The sequence below is a fragment of the Lynx canadensis genome, chromosome C2 (assembly GCF_007474595.2).
Source record: "Lynx canadensis isolate LIC74 chromosome C2, mLynCan4.pri.v2, whole genome shotgun sequence".
Classification (NCBI taxonomy): domain Eukaryota; kingdom Metazoa; phylum Chordata; class Mammalia; order Carnivora; family Felidae; genus Lynx; species Lynx canadensis.
In genome coordinates, this window is record NC_044311.2 from 106,255,032 (window position 1) to 106,275,803 (window position 20,772).

The 20,772-nt window shown below is 37.5% G+C and overlaps 1 protein-coding gene across 1 annotated transcript in view; it reads left to right on the forward strand.

Moving 5' to 3' along the window:
- The window catches only part of CBLB (Cbl proto-oncogene B), a 213,320-nt gene extending 200,368 nt beyond the window's left edge, over positions 1–12,952 (forward strand). The window contains 1 exon segment of the mRNA XM_030330544.1: positions 9,347–12,952. Coding sequence (XP_030186404.1) covers positions 9,347–9,606 — 260 coding nt within the window. The 3' untranslated portion in view covers positions 9,607–12,952.
- The last annotated feature ends 7,820 nt before the right edge of the window (positions 12,953–20,772 follow it).

Here is a 20,772-nt window from a genome sequence, read left to right on the forward strand (position 1 = left end):
CTCGGAATAAAGATAATTAATGAGTTGCTTTAAGAATTATTAACACAGTAGTTCTTGTCTACTTGATGATATGCATGGGAGAAGTAGAAGTCCCTCTATGGTTTTATATGTTTTAACATTTTAAGATATCTCAGAAAAGTATAGAAAATTCTATTAACCTTTTCAAATTTTGGTCCACGGTGTCTTGCCTGTTAACTTCTAGTCCTTCCAAGATTTCAGATATATCCATGGGTGGCCATTGAAACAATAGTCAAAAGGGCTGGATTTCCAGACAGATGAAAAAAATGTGTAATTCAAGGAGTGACATTATCTGACAGCCTCTATATAAGAGAAGGAAACAAATCCCTTAAGGAATAACATTAAAATATAACCTTGAGGAAAGTACCATGACTGATTTAAAATAACATATTCACTGCCACCAACTCTGGATTAAAGAAACATATATTCAAGTTTTTTGAAAGTTGTGGCCAAAATGCTGTATTTACACAGCTTCTTATAGTTTTGCTTCATAATATGTGGGTGTTGTATAGCCCAGAGGAACATCATTCACATACGGTTTCAGATGGTAGGAATTCTGATTAGCATTACACTAGAAATTTCAAGGAGGAACTTTGAGTCACAACCTTGTGAAAATATACCCAAATAGGGATTTACCAGAAGCCTCAACTGGCTTTTACCTGAGTGATAAAATTGTCTTGATTATTGCTCTGAAGGCCTCAGCTAGCTGTAACATCAAACATTTCAACCTTCTCCCTGAACTCTGTTTACAAACACAGTCAAACCCACAGAAAAATAAGATTTCTTTTTTTCCATCAAGATAATTTGCTGTCATGCAGCTCACAGGACTAACAGCTGTCCACTAGTGTATTTCACAGCAGCAAAGGGGCTGGCTTTGTCTTTTGGATTAGGTCTCTCCATTGAAAACTCCAGACTAGGTGCTGTGTTCCTTTAGGATTCTAAAGCCCTTATTTGCATGACATGTTTTCATTAAGGCCTTTTTAAGGTGACCTTTAAGGATTCTGTATAATTGCTGCATCCTACAAATTCAGTTCTGTTGTCTTTTATGTTGTTCTAAATATCAACTTTATGTGAAAAATATTTTTTAAAAATTTAAAAATATTTGGGGGTCAATATTTTTCTGTGTGCTGACAGCTCAGAGCCTGGAGCCTGCTTCAGATTCTATGTCTCTGTCTTGCACTCTGTGTCTCTTTCAAAAATAAACATTAAAAAAAATTTTAAAAATACTTTTTCATTGATTACAAATATTTCCTTATCTTCTTGTCTAAAAAGACTGGGTACATGTATGTCTACATATACCAACAGTCTTCCAAATATTTATTGCTTCCCAAAATATATTAGATGTGACAGTTGATTTTTAATGATATGAATGCATAATAGTTCATCAGAAATAAGTGGATTTCCAAAAAAGAAAAGTGGATTTCACCAGACTGTTAAAATTCACATATATACCTGTATGTGAGGCAGACATTTTTGTTAATAATCTATTTTTTAACATGGGTATATTAGTCACATAGGTCCATAACTATACTGGCAATGTGTGCATTTTTATAATTTTCCAGTTTCCTCTTCTCTTGTTGTAAGATATAATTGCCATGGTTTGCATGCCATTCTTTAAAAATCTAGGGAATCCAAGTTATAGTAGAGTAACAACGTCATAATGGTATGTTTGTGCTCACGCTGGCTGAAATGTGGCATTTGCTCTGGGGAAGCTTTTCATTTTCTCAACATCTAGAAGGCAGTTGAAGATCTACTAAAAAATTAGAATTTCAGCACATGACTTACGTTAAATGTGTTTGGTAAAAGCTCTCATTACCAAATACACTGACAAAATAAAGGAAGTCTCATCAGAAGAGGAATTAATTCCAATACTACTATTTTTTTAACTAGGTTAAAGGAAGTCATAGAATATTGAGTGAGTTTTATATTAAGAACCAAATATTCTATAATTATCTCTATTAAGATCTCAGTTGAAAAGCATGGCTTCACTTCACTCAAGGGTTAGAACTGTGGAGTTATTAGTGATAAGATGTTAAGATAAATTATATGTATAAGATTTTGTTTGGTGTTTCAACAAAGGAAAACGTAGTGGTTAAGGTTTTACCAACCAATTCAACTGCCTCAAACGTCTTTCCTTACAGTTTTAGTTCTCAAAGCACAATATCTGGAATCTTTTTTCTTAAAAATTTATAATGTAATTCTCCTATAACAGTTTTTTGGATGTATTAAAAAATTACATAACTTTAGCCTTAACTATCATAATTAGCTACCACTATGTATGTGAAGATTTTTTTATTGTAATTTAGTGAAAGCGTATTAAAACCTGTGCTTATAAAATCAGAGTATCTCTATGGATAGCAATTGAAGCTTATGATATAAATAAGTTCCAGAGTTAGTTGATCTATCTTAAAGAATACGAAGTCATAATGATGATGTGTTTTAAAATCAGTTAAATTTGTATTTTTCTTTAATTCTCAGATATCGTTAGTTTCATTAATTCTCAGATATCGTTAGTTGAGAAAATCAGTAGTCTAAGGTCTTGGTGTCTGTAATCAAATAGCCATGAAGTAGTAATTAACAGAGATTATGTCTCAGATTGTACATAATAATCATTTCTAAAAGGCAGTTACTGTGGGCCAAATGTTAAGCTGAGTATTTTAAATATATATATAGATTATGTATAGAGAGATAATATATATAACATGTAATTAGTTATAATAGATATTATAATGTATGTATTTTATATCATTTGTTGATACACTTTCTCTGAACAGCACAGAGACTGTGACTTTAACCAAAAGTGGACAATCAGGAAGTTGCTTCAAAGTCTGTTTAATCTTAAAAACTTATGCAAATTTTACATTTTCCTCCTTGGTAAATCTGTATTCATTTTGCTATTTAAAAAAACACTGACTTTCTCACTTCCTCGAGTAAAACTGGTGCTTCAAAAAGATGTACTGTTTAGAACCCACGCTCCAAGTATTCTTGCACTCACTTTGATATCATTGCCATTGCTCATAGTTCAAAACGATGATGAGCATGGGCAGCGGCACCAGAATACACAAGGATGGCATTTATTCAGGTACAGAAATTCCCATAGAGTTGGAAAAATTCATAGTAATTCCAGCGGGCTCCAAAATTATAATAACATTTCGGGAACTATGAGATAGTTTCATCTTCTGTTTCACTGCTGCTTTCTATTACCTATACATTCTAAAGGGAATAAGGACCCGGTGTCTCTTTTAGACATTGTAAAAAAATAACAAGTGGGAAAGTGAAGGCTGTCTGTAGTAGAAAGAAGGATTGGTTTTAAGTAATTTGCTCTAATGATGAGCGTGAAAATGCCTCCCCACTTTTTTTTTTAATAGTTTCCACTCTTAGTTCGGGTTATAACAGATCTTCCTTAAAAGCTTTCTGTATAAAAATAGGCACTCACAACAAATCCCCTGCTTTTTCCCCCCCCTTTTCCACACTTCTCTGACATTGCTATTAATTTAGAGTAATTACTGTTCCATAGCATTTAAGTATAGCAGTTATCATAGAGAGTGAATTCATTGTCCTTTCTTTTTAATGCTCAGTATATGTGCTGAAGAGGCCATTACATTAATTAATTTGCATACTACCTGACTGAGAAGGGATAAATAATACCTCTAAAAATGAGATAGGAAAGTAGATTTAGAAAGTGAGAATTGTACAAGTAAATTACTTAGCTCAAGGTCACTCAAAATCTTAGTTGTGAGAATGAGATGCATCTGACCAATCCCATCTCTATGTAATGTTCCTCATCTACATCAAGTAAAGTCTCTGTTGTAGCTGTCAATTACCTGGTACAGAGTTATTCTATCCAATTAAAACAGTCGAACAAAAATTAAGCTATGCCAAATTGAATAAATATTCATTAATAAATGGAAATTTATATATAACAAGTGGCCAAAAGTTGAAACAGAGTCCATTTTACTTCTATTTGTAGGCTCCAATACATGATAAAATTAAAATTCCAAGCATTTGTAAGATTTTGAAGAGATGCCAGCATTGTTTTGAGGAACATTGCCCTAACATTGCAATGAGGACTAGGTTTAAATGAGCTGGGATATGTGAGTTTTGAATTTCAAGGGAAAATATCTATTGGGAAAATAAATCTTTGCTTTAAGAAAGTCTTTTTTTTTAACTGTGTTTAAAATCTGTCCTGATTCCTTTTAGAGGTCATTTGAATCACTTTCCCTGGTTGATATTTTGTGTGTAAAACGAAAAAATACCAGTTTCAGGATCAGAGATACCTTCACTACCCTAGGGTTGACTTAATCATTGTGTGTGTGTGTGTGTGTGTGTGTGTGTGTGTGTGTGTTTCCTTGTTAACTTAGATTTCTTGAATTATGTTTACTAATTTTTTTCAAGTAAAGAAGAGTCATCTGCAAATTACATTGCCAGTATTAATTATAGCAGCCTTATATAACAGATGGGTTTCCTGGGGGTTTTTCCTGGTAAAAGGTACCATTTTTTTTAGTGTTATCTACTAGGATCACAAATACATACATACCTTTAGGGTGAGAAGATGGTAGCATCATCGATCCTGAGCTCACCTCTTCTCATTGAAACGCTAAGCCTGCAACCACACATAGAGCAACTGTCTCTGAGGATGACCAGAAGACTAGCAAAAAGCTCTTCCAGAGCTACAAAAAGAAAAAGCCACGTTGACAAGGGTAGAAGGGGCAGAGAGGAAATGTGGCTGCAAGCCAAACCCCTGGAATGGCAGCCCACAAGCAGGAGGGATATCATGGGGACAGAGGTCCTCGCTGCAGCAGGCAGTTCAAGCCCCACACTGGGTACCCCCCCACCGACCTAGGCATCTGCATCAGGAATATGAGACCCCATAATATCTTTGAAAATCAGTGGGGATTAACTCCAGAAGAACCAGAGGGCCATAGGAAATTCAGACTCCACTCTACTCTTAAAGGGCCCACACATAAACTCACTCCAAGAGTTAGCACTGAAGCAGCACTTTAAAAAGGACTGGTGCCATTAGTGTTAATTTATTATCATAGAACATGCACAGGAGGGACAGAGATCTGTAAAAACTTTTTCCAGGTATGGAAGTGTTGGCAGGCACCATCTTTCTTGCCCTCCTTTAGCCTAGCTAGCCCAATGCTGGTGGTCACCAGTTCAGACACCCTCCATCTACTTTCCTAGCACTGCTCATCCCACCCTGGCATTCCCCTGTGGACCCACCTTGCCACTTCCTACAGATGTCCCTCCAAAGTGGTTCCTGCCCTGACACACCTGGAGGGCAGCCATGGTCAGGACCTGCATGCTGCCCCCCGAAGCAACTCCTGCCCTGGGGTGGGGAGAGGCCAGCCCCACCCGCATATAACCCACACATGGAATACCCCTGGAGCACCTGGTTCTGATGACTGGAGAAGAAGACTGTACTTCTGGGCCCTATAGGAGACCTTCTACACAAGACCACTACCTTCAAGATCAGGAGACAGTGCTGATCTACCTAATATGTAGAAACAGAGTCAGACAAAATGAGGAGACAGAGGAATAATTTCCAAATGAAAGAACAAGGCAAAACCTCAGGGGGAAAAAAAAAAGAAAAACTAATTGAAACAGATAAAATAAACAGTCTACCTGATAAAGAGTTCAAATAAATGGTCTTAAAGATGCTCCTGGACTTGGGAGAAGAGCGAATGATCTCAGAATTTCAACAAAGAAAATATAAAAAAGAACCAGTCAGTGCTGAAGAATATACTAACTGAATTGAAAAAACACACTAGAGGGAATCAACAGCAGCTTAGAGGATGCAGAAGAATGAATTAGTGATCTACAAGGCCAAACAGTAGAAGTTATCCAAGCTGAACAGAAAAAAAAAAAAATAATTTTAAAAAATGAGGATAGGTTAAGGGACCTCTTGGACAACATCAAACATACTAACATTTGTATTATAATAGTCCCAGAAGAGAGAAGAGCAGAAAATTTATTTGAAGAAGTAATAGCTACAAGCTTCTGTAGCTTGATAAAGGAAATAAAGTCAGGCTCAGGAAGCACAGAGAGCCCCAAGCAAGATGACTCCAAAAAGATCCACACAAAGACACATAATAATTAAAATACCAAAAATTAAAGATAACAAGAGAATCTTAAAAGCAACAAGAGAAAAGCAACTACCTCTATAAGGGACCACCTATAAGACTTCCAGCTGATTTTTCAGCAGAAACTTTGCAGGCCAGAAGGGAGTGCATGATGCATCCAAAGTGCTGAAAGTGGGGGGTGGTGGGGGGAACCTACTACCAAGAATACTGCACTTGGCAAGATTATCATTCAGAATTGAAGGAGAGAGTTTCCCAGACAAAAGTTAAAGGAGTTTATCACCACTAAACAAGCATTACAAGAAATGCTGAAGGGACTTCTTAAGTGGAAAAATAAAAAAGGCCTTACATAGTAAAACTAGTAGGTCAATTACTTATAAAGTGGTAAAATCAACTGAATCAACAATAATTAGTTAAGGGAGGTGCATAATAAAAGTATATGCAATATTACATAAACACATTAAAAGGGTAGAGGGTAATTCCACTTCTCGTATTTTTCTACAGAAAACAAAAACACTAACTTAAAGAAACAGATGCACCCCTGTGTTCATTGCAGCAGTATTTACAATAGCCAAGACATGAAAGCAATGTAAGTGTCCATCCATAGATGAATGGATAAAGATGTATATACACACAGAAAGTCACACACTGGATGGAATATTAGCCATAAGATATGAGATCTTGACATTTGCAATAATGTGGATTGACCTAGAGGGTATTATGCTAAATGAAATAAGTCAGACAAATACCGTATGATTTCTCTTGTATGTGCAATCTAAAAAAAAAAGAAAAAAAAAACCAACTCATAAATACAGAGAACTAGTAGTTGTATGGGGGTTGAGAAATGGGCAGAATAGCTGAAGGAGATTAAGAGGTACAAACCTCGAGGGGCACCTGAGAGGCTCAGTGGGTTCATCATCCAACTTCAGCTCAGATCATGATCTCACAGTTCGTGGGTTCAGTCCCTGCATCAGGCCCTCTGCTGTCAGCATGGAGCCTGCTTCACATCCTCTGTCCTTCCCCCACTTGCGCTCTCTCTCTCAAAAATAAACATTAAAAATAAAAGAGGAACAAACTTCCAGTTGTAAGTACAACATAAGGAATATAGTCAATAATATTGTAATAACTTTGGTGACAGATGGTAACTATACTATGGTGAGCATTTAGTAATGTATATAAATATCAAATCATTGTTGTACACCTGAAACTAATATATTTTATGTCAACTGTGCTTCAATTAAAAATACATAAGCTTATTAAATTTAAAAGTTCTAAATCTTAAGACTTCATTGTCAGTTATACTGTTCAATGTGTCTCTGGCTGCCACAGTAGCCTTCCCACTTATGTGATATATTTAGCTGTTCTTTTCAAAGATGCTTGACATTCATGTGCCTTTCTCCGTATTTTGGATAAAAACAAAATAACAGTATTAAAAAAAACTCTTCAAGAATTACCTATGCAATACAAGGAATTTAGACTTGTATTTAAGTCTAAGTACTTTTCTCACCCAAAAGTAAATCAGAACAGACAAGATTTCAATGTATGAATTCTGTGTTGAAGCTCAGAAAGCTTGCTAGGATTTCTAATCTTTTTTTTTTTTTTTTTTTTTTTTGGTAATGATTAGAAGCGAAGTAAAATTTATTGTCCATCTCTGTGTGACATAATGGAAATACTTAGTAGAAAATAAATGGAACCTGAAGACACAGTAAGAAATGCAATTTAGCAGACCATAATTAACTTGAGATGTTTAGTTACAGATGCAAGAAACAGTACAGACTTGAGCAAGAACCAGAAATTAATGTATGTTCTTGTATATGAGCGTAATTTAATAAGCTGTATCTACAGCTATATCTTTTTTTAAAACTGGGCAGTATCCTATAAGAAAATTTAAGACTACCATACAATGTGGTGTGGAACTGAGTATCTTCATACTGGAGGCTTTCACATATGTATTCTATGCTGCTATATTGCTAGAGTTGTAAACAGGGTAGTTTTTACAAGCTACCTTCTCATGGAAAAATAGACTTGTAAGAAAAATAGAATGGACTAGATAATTTTTTATTTCAATTTGATTATTATTGAAAATATCTACTTACAATTTCCCATGAAGGTATTGGGAAAGTTGGCAAAGCAGCAGAGACGAAGAAGGAGAGGATGGAGACCAGAGTCACAAGGCATTTGGATTGTACCCTCACTTCCTCATTTGCTTAACTTTGATTTATCATCGGACATTTGTCAGTGGTCTGCGGAAGATATTAAAGAAGCATTGATGTTTAAAGAGTCTTAAATCCATAAATGTATTTCATGGCATAAATTTGACAATTTTTATTTTCATCTTGTTTTTTTTAATTTAGGCTTTTGATATATAGTACCAAGTATAGATATTATGGAACTCCACAACAGAAGTGCCTTTTCAAGTTACTGGTCCCTGCCCTGGTGATCTGTGTGCCATGGTGGTCTATAACTTTTTCTCTTAGTAAGATTACTCTCCATTCATGGTTACCAGTGTCATTTGATTTAACTTGGAGAAACTTATCAGGGGACTGATATGGAGCCCAAACCTTCACTGCTGAGGTTTCCACTGGCTTTGCTTTTTCTTTAGCAAAACTTCCTAAGTTGAAATCTGGATACAGTATTTGAACAAAGCACTGTTTACTTCTGTTCAGCCGGTTAACTAACAGTAGACCCGAAGCACCTACTATTTCCCCCCTTCCCCAGCACAGTTGACAGCATTATTAACTTAAAAAATCAGACAGGCCAGGACATTACAGTGCATATTGCTCAGAGTAACTGTGCTGTGGCCTGGGTGGAATGGAGGGCCTGATGGGGATGTCCTCCCAGGAATGCTGACAACCTTGTAACAGTTTCCTCTGGTAGAAACTTCCCAAAAAAGTTCCTTCACCATAGTAGGAAAAAATAAGCTGTGTTCCCATACTGAAAGCCATTCTTTTTTAATTTTTTCCCCTTTTCTATCCCTTATTTTATATGGCTTAAAGAATACTATGTAGAATTGGGAAGAAATCTGTATTAATTTCTCAAACTTCCAACACATTCTAACTCCGTTTTTTAAATGTTCAAAATGGGGACAATATAACCTACCCTACAATAGTATATAAAAATGAGAAAAAAATTTTTTTATGGAGATAATGAAAAACAGCATTTTCATATGGAATGAGATCATACCAATAAGCTGTCTTTATTTTTATCCCATTATTTACATGCTGTCTCTCTTTTAAAATCTACAGATGGTTCACAAGCACCAGCCAGACCTCCTAAACCACGACCCCGCAGGACTGCACCAGAAGTCCACCACAGAAAACCCCATGGGCCCGAGGCAGCATTGGAAAATGTTGATGCGAAAATTGCAAAACTCATGGGAGAGGGTTATGCCTTTGAAGAAGTGAAGAGAGCCTTAGAGATAGCTCAGAATAACGTCGAAGTGGCGCGTAGCATCCTCCGAGAATTTGCCTTCCCGCCTCCAGTCTCTCCACGTCTAAATCTATAGCAGCCAAGACTGTCAACACCAAAATGGCAGGCATTCGATATTCCAGGATCATGGAAAAGAGACAAGTGAGAGAAGGTGTCTCCTCGTGTGGCATCTCGAGAAGAGGCTTGGAAGTGCTGCTTCTCAGAAGACAGCTGCTTGCTCAGGATGTCAACAGCTGTGCTTATTTCTGCTAGCCATACTTTTAAATCAGGGTTGAACTGACAAAAATAATTTAAAGACGTTTACTTCCCTTGAACTTTGAGTCTGTGAAATGCTTTTCCTTGTTTACAAGTTGGCCAAGTTGCAGTTTGTTTTTGTTTTTAGATTCGTTTTAGGGTTTTTGTTTTTTTGATACCTGTACTGTGTTCTTTACAGACCCTTGGTAGAGTGGTCAGGTCTGCTGTAACATCTCCCACCAACTCCCTCACTGTCCACATCAACAGCTAAGTCACATGTTCATTTTGATCTCTCCCACCCCGCCCCGTCCCCACTCCTGCCCAGGTCCAGTTCCATTTCTCCCATTTACAAGATGCTTTAAAGGTTCTGATTTTCAATGTGTCAAACTAATGCAAAAAAAAAAAAAAAAGTGTGTGGCCTTCACTACTGAGTCTTTTCTTTGGAAACCTTTGCTGTTGTGAGATGGGAAAATTATGAATGTATAAAGCATTTTTTTGTCAATGAACTAACTGCCTTTTGATAAGGGGTTTTCATATGATCTAAAGGAACATCCCTTTTTAGTGTAAGTTTTTTGATCTTTAACCTCCCATATTCTCATCTTTGCCATCCCAGGGGTGTCACTACTCTGTAAAAATATAAAATATTAGAAAGCAACTACTGCAGATGTGGGAGAAATACACTTGCACATGACAATGCCGTACTGAAGTTATATAATGAGGTCCCCTGACATTTATGCCTGCATTACTTTGAGGCATGCTGAGTAAGAGGGCCGTCTCCCTGAAATATATTAATAATTTTCAGATAAAATTACCATACCTTTCCCGAAGTGGAATAGAGTTCATTTCCTGTTTGAGTGATTATACTCTGGTACCTAACAGGTTTAGGAACCAGTTCACATTGCAGTGGAAAAGTTAAATCTTTGATGCACTGTTAAGTGCCAATGCTACTGTGGCAATGTTTTTTTTTTTTTTTCCTTTGGCAAAATCTCTGCAATCAAATTAAAGTTCATATTTGATTTGTAGATTCTCATTGCTCCATCCAGTCAGGGGAAAGAAATTCATCTAGTTTTGCTTTTTTTTCTCCCCCAAAATGGAGGTTGGTTCTTCAGAAACATTATTTTAATCTGCAAATATTTATTGAGCATCTATGATGTGCTTGATGCCATTAAGCACTATGTTTTTAAAGCACAAACTCGCAACTGATTCCAATATAATGTTTTGTTATTCTTTATCTGTGCTTTTGGTGGTAAAAGTCTCTCTCTGAAGGACAAAGCCTAATGAGTAGTGGAGAAATGGGACAAAAAATAGGCCTGTGTAAAATGCTTGAACCCACAGAAGGTTCCCTAAATATGGACTAATTGCGGGTTTGTGCATGTTTCTACCATTCCCTCTCTAAACTTCACACCCAGTGTGATGTAATAGGATGCATCTGATTGAGAGCTTCAGGCTTTGAAAGGACAGGACCAAACAGCTAGCAGGACCCCAGGGAAGTCCATGTTCAGGACTGGAACAGCCACCAGGTTAACCTGGGGAGGTGAACTAATGCATTGTTTTCAAAGCGGCATGTGCCACATGTCCTTATTCGTCAATTTGGCTCTCACGATGGGAGGTACTTGAGAGGAGTCACAGGTCTTGGGTGTTTTAATTTCAAGTGATTCTGCACTGGTTAATGTCACTGGAGAGGAATTTTTACTTTTCCTTAGATGTTCTTCCTCCAGGTGGAGGAGTGCAGTTTTTATACTTTTAAAAAATTGCATCAGCTAATTCTTCATTGATTTATGAACTCTGCATATATCATGATTATTCACTTTTTGTTTAACCAGTCTCTGATGTCACATTGAAATAGCACTGTATATTTTGTTTTTTTATGACTTGCTGATCATAGGTACAACTAAAAGCCAAAAGTTGCCACTTCATTGTGATAACATTGTTATAACTTTAATAGGGAATGAGATAAAATACAAATGTTAGGAAACATAGTACATCTTCAATTTTCAAATATGTGAAATTTTCCAGTGAGAGTTAGAAAAAGACTGGTGATACAGTAAATTTAGACTTTTTAAATCTATTTTGCAAAGAAAATGTGCTAGCCCCCACTAAAATCTCTGCATCTTGTACCCAATAGTAGCCATCAGTTTTATCATGAAAAAGAATGAATCAAAAACCTGAGTGGAATGGAAAGAGGGAAACTTTCAGTCATGAAAAGCCCACTGCTACCTATTACCAACGACTACCAAACTAAAAAAAAAAATATATTTTTTGTAGAAATAAACCTAAATACTTTAATCATAGAAGTGACTACCCATTAAGGGTTGGAAATGAAGGTGACTTGGTTTCACTGTGATCCAGAAAGTTAGACATTCCTCCCATTTCTCAAGACTTAGTAATACAATTATTTTTTGAGCCAGTACACCATATAATCCATATACTTAAATCATGGCCAATATTGCTCTCCTTCATCCCCCATGTTCTGGGGATAGAAGTACTTATCCTCAATGATAACCCAGTAAATTAGTCTCCATAATTTTTTTCCCCTTGATGTCTGCAATACCCTGGCCAAATTTTCTACAATTGAATCAGAGTAGTGCGTATGGTTAACTTGAACCTCCTTCCACAAAATGACCTTTAGCTCTTGCCTGTTCACCTCCCATCGCCCGCATTGCAAATAGTCTTACTAAAGCCCTAATTGCAACTTTAAAGGGTCCATTTGTTAACTCATTTCACACACAAGAACACTTGCAAAGATTTCTTCATAATGTGAATTTTTTTTCTTTTTCAGTTCCATAAGCATTTCCTACAGTTGGGACATTTATTTTTCCTCTTGAATTTTCAACTTGAAGCTTTAATTTGCACTGAATTATCTACCCTGGTTAAAAATTTCATTTTCTTCTCTTAAGCTGACACATTTGGAAGCAAATTACAGTGTGTTTTCAACAATACAGGTACTGCCTGTTGACCTGGAATTTTAGTGCTTCTAGGAAAAGTTGCCAGAAAAAGACAGCAATAGAGTGAAGGGTTTCTTCCCAGTTACTATTTTTTTTAATGCCTTTTTAAAACTTGTCTAATGTGGCAAAATAGTTATGTGTTCAATTAATTTATATTCATCTTTTTTCAATTCTGGTTATTATGTAAACTCAAGTACTTTATCTGTTCTTTTAAGGTATTTTATAAAATGAATCTTAACAAAACGCAGAGTTGGTATATATTTTTCTAATGAACACAAACATTTCTTTCACAGCATTTCTATGTTTTCTTTGTGTTAAACAAAAGACATTGGATTCAAAAGTTAACTGGACAAAATGGTACCAAATGCCCATCCCAGATGGGTATTAGTTATTAAATACCAAAACCATATCCTTTTAAGATATTTACATAAATAAGCTCCTTCTGTGTCTTAGACGTGAAAGTCAGAGTTCTGGTAAGGTTACAAGAATCCTATCTGGGAAAGGCTGAAGCATTTCAGATGACATGCTATATAATTGATAATTCCTAATCAACTAACATCTAATTTTCTCTAAATTTTTGATAGTTTTAATCATTTGTTATATAATGGAGAGCATATAAAATGGGCCAGTATATAATGGGGAGGGAACAATGGAAATGAAAAAAAAAATGTTAACTACTTTTACATCAAGAACCATAAAATGTGAAAGTAGTACCTGCAAAATCCCATGCATATTTGTAATAGTATTTATACACTTAATAGTTATGCCCTCCAAGCACATACAATTAAATGGGGGCATACATATAAGCAAATAATTCCAATACAATAAATGCTACAAAGAAATGGTCACATTGTACTGGAATTATGTATTTATAGTAAATGCTTAAGAACATTTATGGGACCCTTACTGTATATACCATGTACTACTATATGGGCCCTTACTATGTGAACTTAGTAAAACATTTAATACTTTTAACAACTATCAGGCCTCTTCTAGGACCTCAGAAGTAAAATAGGGAGTGACACATTCCTTCTGGAAATTTTGACTAGTGATAAGGCTGTATAGCATTTTGTCAGCCTAAAAGAGGAAAACTCCAGAGGTAAAACATTTCAACTAAGAGTAGCACACATGCTAAAACACGGCTACTTAGGCAAAGGTGAGAAATAATGGGTCTGAGGAACACAGAAAAGGCTGAAGAGAGTATGTTGGTGCCTCTTAGTAAAGGACTGTGCAAGACATCTAAGATTCTAGGAACCATTGAATTAGCAATCTGTTGCTGGAGGTCAGAGTTGGCAGTAACCATGAAAATAACCAGAATTAGGGTGTGTCTAACAGGAATTGCCACATCAAATGGCAGGCAATAGGCTAAGGGAAATTTAATTTCCATGCCTTTTCTTCGTGTCCCTCTTTTGCTTGATTTTCAGATGAAACTTGAACAGTATTTGTAATTACCTGTTTTTGCTTCCTTGTCATCCCTACTGCCACTACCCTCCTTTAGGTCTGAATTATGACTCTCTTAGAATTTGACTTCCAGGCTCCAATGCAAGACAGAATGAAGGTTCTGAACTTCAAATCCAATGTTAGTCCCCAGTGGCTTCCGATGACAGGGATTCCCTGTCTGCATTCCTGTTTATACTCCCCTCCCACCCGAGGCCCTCATCACTTTTGCCAAGCTTACAATTGCCCAAATATGCTCTATGTCTTTGCGCTACTCCTGAATATCCCTTTCCCTTTTCCCAGTCTGGCCTACTCTTAGTTTTCAAAGTCCACCTCAAGCATTGCCTGTGTGAGTCACCCCCTATCTTATCCCACAGATTGAGTCGAGCATATCATCTTTTTATGTCTCACACAGCACAATATAACACCTAGGTGGTTCTGCAGTCACCTTATCCCACAGATGGTCCCAACTAGACTGAACTTCCTTCGTAAAGGTAGCGCATCTGACTTCTGTGTCCCAAGTTCCTGATACAGAACATGGTACGTAGTGCACAAGATGTTTCAAATAAATAAAAATTGCACCCTTGAATAGCCGATGCTAGAAACAACCCTAAGTTCTGCCTTCAGCTTGCCAGTAGCTTCTGTGTGAAATGGTATCTTTCTTTGATCCTGCTTGCTTCACCCATAGACCAGAAGATACATGTAACTACTTACTAACATGACCACAGTAGATACCTCAGTTTGTGTTCCCTGTTGAGATAGGGAAAATTATTTATAACCAAAAAACTCAGATGCACCAAGTAAAAGCTAGGAGATTATAAAATTTACTTTGGTAAAGCTCAAACCTGTCTTTTAGTAACTTGAGAAGCTAAGAGAATACTCACTTCTTCATAAAGAGATTATGACAAATGTCTATTTAAGAGATTACTGCTCACAAATTCCTATGGCAACATGACAGTGGTTAAGAGTACAGGCTGTGAAGCCAGATTACCTAGGATCAATCTCTACCTCTGCCACTCCCAAGCTATGTGACCTTAAGCAAGTATCCTAACCTCTCTGCCCATTAGTTGCCTCATATGTACAAGGAAGATGGCAACCATATCTACAGTAAAGGATAATTGGGGGACTCAATGAGCAAATGCACTAAAGAACTCAGAACATGCCTGGTACCATTGAATGCTCAATAAATGGCAGCTGTCATTACCACATGCCCTACCCAGGGCGCTTAAGCCACATTTTATCTCTTGGAATCCCCAGGGTAGACCACAGAGAGAAGCATGCCTGCCAAAGCAAAGGGCAGATAACAGTGGAACAAGACTGTTGTGGCTAAACAGGAAATTTGAAACTTTAAGGGTAATGATCTACACATTCTGCCAAAAAACTGCAGAGTTTTGAATATAAAACCTTTGCTACCATTCATGCATTCTTCCTGTGCTTGTTACTCAAAATCCAGAACAGTGAGGGTAGAAATTATAGGTGGTGAGCTGGCTGGAATGCCAAAGCCAGTGTGGTTCCTTGAGAGCTGTTTTCTTCCCCATTGACGACCACCTAAACCAAATATTCAGAAGCTCCTTATTTACACCCAAGAGGCCGCCTTTTGGTTCATTTGTTTAAAATCTAGTTCAGGCACAAAAATTAATTTTGTCTTTAGGGTAGAGAGAAAAGCAAGAAAACTAGTGGCGTTCTTTAGTCCCCTCATACCAAATGTGGCCAGATGTTGACGTGGACTTTTCCTTTTCTCCTAGAATGAGGAGGCTAAAGCTCCAAAGATAAAACAACAGATGAAACACATCCATATTCTAAAAAACCCACCTAGCAAACCTCTGCAGGACTCATTAAGATGCTGGCGGCAGAACTTTCTTCTGCACCCTCCCAAGTATACGATGGATTCAGGGGTTGACCTGGGAGAAGTGAGTGATGGATAAGAATGTTAAGGATTGAGTCCACCTCTCCCTATCCAAGGGATAGCTCCAGAAAGCCAACTGCAAAGATTAGAAAACTGTCATTTCTTTCTATTGGATGTCTGTGCAGTGGACTTACTGATCTGCCATCTGTGAGTATGTGAGTTAAAAGAAAACAAAATGGTCTGCAGTGAATCACTGACAAGCAGCTCCACCATGGGGAGGGCAAGGATGCATGATATCCCCCAGGACAGGCAGACTCCTGTCAAGGCTTCTGAGCTTCAGCCATCCTGACAGGAACTATGAAGGCTACCTACCAGGCACAATAACCCAAGCAGCAAAAGACTTTGGGGTGCATGCTACCAAACCAGTCATGAGGGAGTTCGGCCAATGGGTATCTTATGAGTCAGACAATAACCCAGTTAGCGACCTCCTGAAGAACTCACATAAGAACACAATGAGAGCCTCCACTGAGGGACTTGCCACACACATGAAAGAAAAACATCCAGGATTCGCTGCACTTGCACTTGTGAAGCAAAGAGAATGTGTCCCTTGAACTCTCTGTCCCCTGTCCCAACCCTGAAGCAGCAGACACCTAAAAGTGAAGAGGAGTGGTAGAACAGAATAGATCTTGCTCTTTCTCTTCTTCTAACCCCTGAGGCTGGAGCCTGGCCAGGGCTGGGAGACCCTGAACAGACTAGACTGGATTAGAAAGTTGGTGACCAGATAAGAGAGAACTGATAGTCAAAAGTCATGATATTGGGGGGGGGGGGGAATTACAGCATAACTTGTGCTGGCAGCCCATCAGGTTGACAGTGTTCAGTGAATTGGTTACTAAAAATAAAACAAAAACCATTTTTTTTAATTTTTTTTTCAACGTTTATTTATTTTTGGGACAGAGAGAGACAGAGCATGAACGGGGGAGGGGCAGAGAGAGAGGGAGACACAGAATTGGAAACAGGCTCCAGGCTCCGAGCCATCAGCCCAGAGCCTGACGCAGGGCTCGAACTCACGGACTGCGAGATCGTGACCTGGCTGAAGTCGGACGCTTAACCGACTGCGCCACCCAGGCGCCCCAAACAAAAACCATTTTATTTAAAATTGACTTTGGTGGTTTCCTTAGCTTAAAGAAAAGCATTCAAAATCACTGCAAGGTCCTTCACTAGGAAGATGCTGTGGGCTGGGCAACTCCATTTCTGTCTCTGGAGTAACTTCCTGCCTGGCAAGCTCAGCCCTGTCCAGCCCTCTAGCTGAAAACCAGTTATCTGCCCCACAGTCACTGCAGTGAAGACTCTCTTATCTCCATCACCCAACAGTGTGGGGTCCAGCCTCATCCCCAACTCTCCCTCCCTTCACGGCAGACATTCCTTTTCCCACAGGAAACTATTCAAACCTCATTAGTTTGCTGATTTATGAGGTAAATATGTGGGGCATGAAATAAACATCTGGCATCAACTTACCTAGAATATCACTGATTGTGCTGAAATTACTCTCAAAAGGAACTGCACATTTCCCAGAAGAAATGTTCCAGTGTAAGATGCAAAATATCTTTGCAGAAAATTAAACTTAACCACAAGTACCTAGGCCTGAGGCTTGTCAGACATGAATCAAAACAGCAGTACCAAGACAGTTATTTGTATAAATGTTTAATCAAGAGCGATGTGCAATGCTATTTATCTGAAATTTCTTGTAAAATAAGGGGGAATAGGTGGTTGAAAGCAAGACTAATGTATCTCTATTGGGCTTTTAAATCAGTGCTAACATAATTAAACATTTATATAGTACTTTGGATTTGGGAAAGTATTCTATTTTGTTTTCAAGTTTCTAGTTCTCAAAGCTCTTTTGAAATAGGTATGTTATCCTTGGCATCTTCTCTCTGCACATAAAGAGAATTCATAAGCCGGAGTCAAGAATAACTTTCAACAATTCAACAATTCACAAGAAGAGCTCAAATTATAACCTATCAATTAGTCCCCCTCTACAGATTAGATATTAAAAATAGATCTCAAAACAGCCAGGCAAGATCTAAGCAATCGTTTTGTGGGCAAGCAAGGGAACTGAAAATGAGCACGTGACTTCACCTACTGCTATTATTGCATATGGCAGCAGTGTGGGCAAGATAAATATATTTCCTTATTGACTAGTTGTTCTGTATTAAAAATGATTTGGCAATTGGTCAACACTATGAGTAAACATTCTCATGTAGCTGAAGCTGAACTATATACTTCAAATCCCACAAAGTGATAACAACTTGAAAATGTGCAGGAGTTAATAAATCTGCATTGCAAAATGGCTTAACACTATGGGTCATTCAAACTAGCCATTTTCAATGTGCATAAGTACCTATTTTGTTATTAATTCACTGTATATATTAAAAAGGAAAAGAAAAAAATTACATTACAGCCTACCATTTCTTAGCAAAAGACAGGCAGATAATTGATTCAGTGAAAAGCCAATAAGCAGGGAAGGGGAACAAATATTCTCACAGGTTAAACCAAAAACATCTGTTTCATTATAAAGCTCCAGCGTGTAACACAAAAGCACCTTTGGCCATCATGCAATTAATCTCTGAGAGGCTATAAACTTGTCGTGTTAAGGACACTGCAAATTCAGCTTCAATATACTTTGCCTTTCACATTAATGGCATGTAAGGACACTTATGTCTCTCATCAGCACTTCGGCGCCTTGAGAAGACCAATGTTCTTGTTCTCTTCTCAAAGGACCACTACCACTTTGATGCGTGACTTGTCAAATCTTTGTGGTATTACCCCTTAAGTTAAATTCACTTGGAGTTGAAGATTGGAACAAGAGCACTTGCTTCCTTTTGGACCACACGCTACCATTCCACCTGGGAAATTTGAAAGTATGCAAAAGTGTTCAAACCCTCTACTGTTGATTAAGATCTGTTCTGATACAAATAAGGAGATTCAAGCTGCACTTTCCCCAGGAGAATGGTCAAGGATTTGATAAAATATCACTGACAAAGTGCTAAATCACAGCATAGATGTAGCAGTGCTCAGACTCTATTTTGTGTTCCTTAGCGAAGTTAAATTCTACCATCCTCAGATTTTACTTCATGCCCAAATTTCTTCATCTAGAAAGAATATATGCCACAGGATACTGTGCAAATCCACAGGTGAGTTTAAAAGACTTTCGGTGGCTTCAGTGATACTCTCTACATTTTTAATATATATATTAATATATATATTAGTTATATATATGTATATATAAAATGTTGATTTTTTATAACGATCAGGAACTAGAACTCTTTCATTGATTGCTTACAGATGTATGGAAACCATAATACATGTATTATGGTTTCCATACATAGTTTCAGCTATTCAAGTTCTTAGCAGTTCTAAAGTCTTGGTCATCTCAGTGAGAAAAGCCCCAGAAAAAATTCTGGCTTTTAAAATTCTTCACCCATAACTTCAGAAGTCATTCGTCCATGATATCATTCAGTATCAACTTTCTTGTCATATAAAAACCCAGGAGAAATGTTAATCAAATCGGTGACTATCATCTCTCTAGGCACGTTTCTGCATCTACAACATATCAAGGTTAGACTTTTTTTCTATACATTCTTTCGATTCTAAATCTATATGGGAGAAGAACACCAAGAACACCAACATAAGTGGCTTCTGAATTCCCCTCCTCCCATTGACGCACCAAATACGCAGCTACGCATGGATCATTTTTCTCGGAGAGAAATCCAAAACCCAGAGAAGGGATTCCTAAGGTAGGAAAAGCTACCTACCTACCTACCAAGGAAAAGCACTCTTGCCATAAACCCCATGCCAGTCACAGTGCCAGGTGGTCCAGAGGCAACCCTCAACCTGTAACTTTTCCCTGAGGAGCAAAGGGGTTGGCTAAAAGGTACAAACTTTGAGTTATAAGATAAGTAAGGTCTGAGGATCTAATGTATAAAAATGTGATTATAGTTGATAATAATGTATTTTATAATTAAAATTTTCTAGAACTTAAGTGTTCTTACAAAAAAAAAAAGGGTAAATATGTGAGGTATGGATGCGATAATTGTAGGAACTCTTTCACAATGTCTATACCAAATGAGCACATTGTACACTTCAAATATAAAATTTTGCTTGTCAATTATTCCTCAATAAAGCTGACAAAATAGAGATCTGAAAATATAAATCTATATGGGGAAAATATTCTAGATAAGCCACTTCATCTCTTGATGAAAACTATGAAGACAATCAAATCTTATATTTTTTGAGGTTGAAGACTTCCATTCCCTTCCCATTAGAGGACTGGTGGGGCTACCTTCATGATACACACGTCATACACACCGCAATCTGGGTTTTGGTACACCATGAATGAGAATTCAGAAGCAATATGTGTGAAGCTTTTGTAGACGAGGGTGTACTTTCAGGCAAACTCCAGTAAATGCAGGAATTTGAAAGCCAACAGAATTTAAGGCAGAATTTCTGGGAAACTTCTGCACCAGCTTTCAGCTCACGATGCAGCTGTCTTTGGTACGTTATTAGGGAGATTAACTTTAAGCACATCCTGGTTTAGTTCAGAGCAAGATAACTGACCTTGGTTTCCATCAGGGCAGTGGGTTTGCTGTAAATCCTCAAGTCTTAAATTCTGGAAGCCCAGAGATAAGTTGCTGAGAGCTTTACATTCATGCCTGTTATCTGAGGACACCCACGGCACACACTACGGAATCTACCCACTTGAAGAAACCTTTCCAGGCCATGT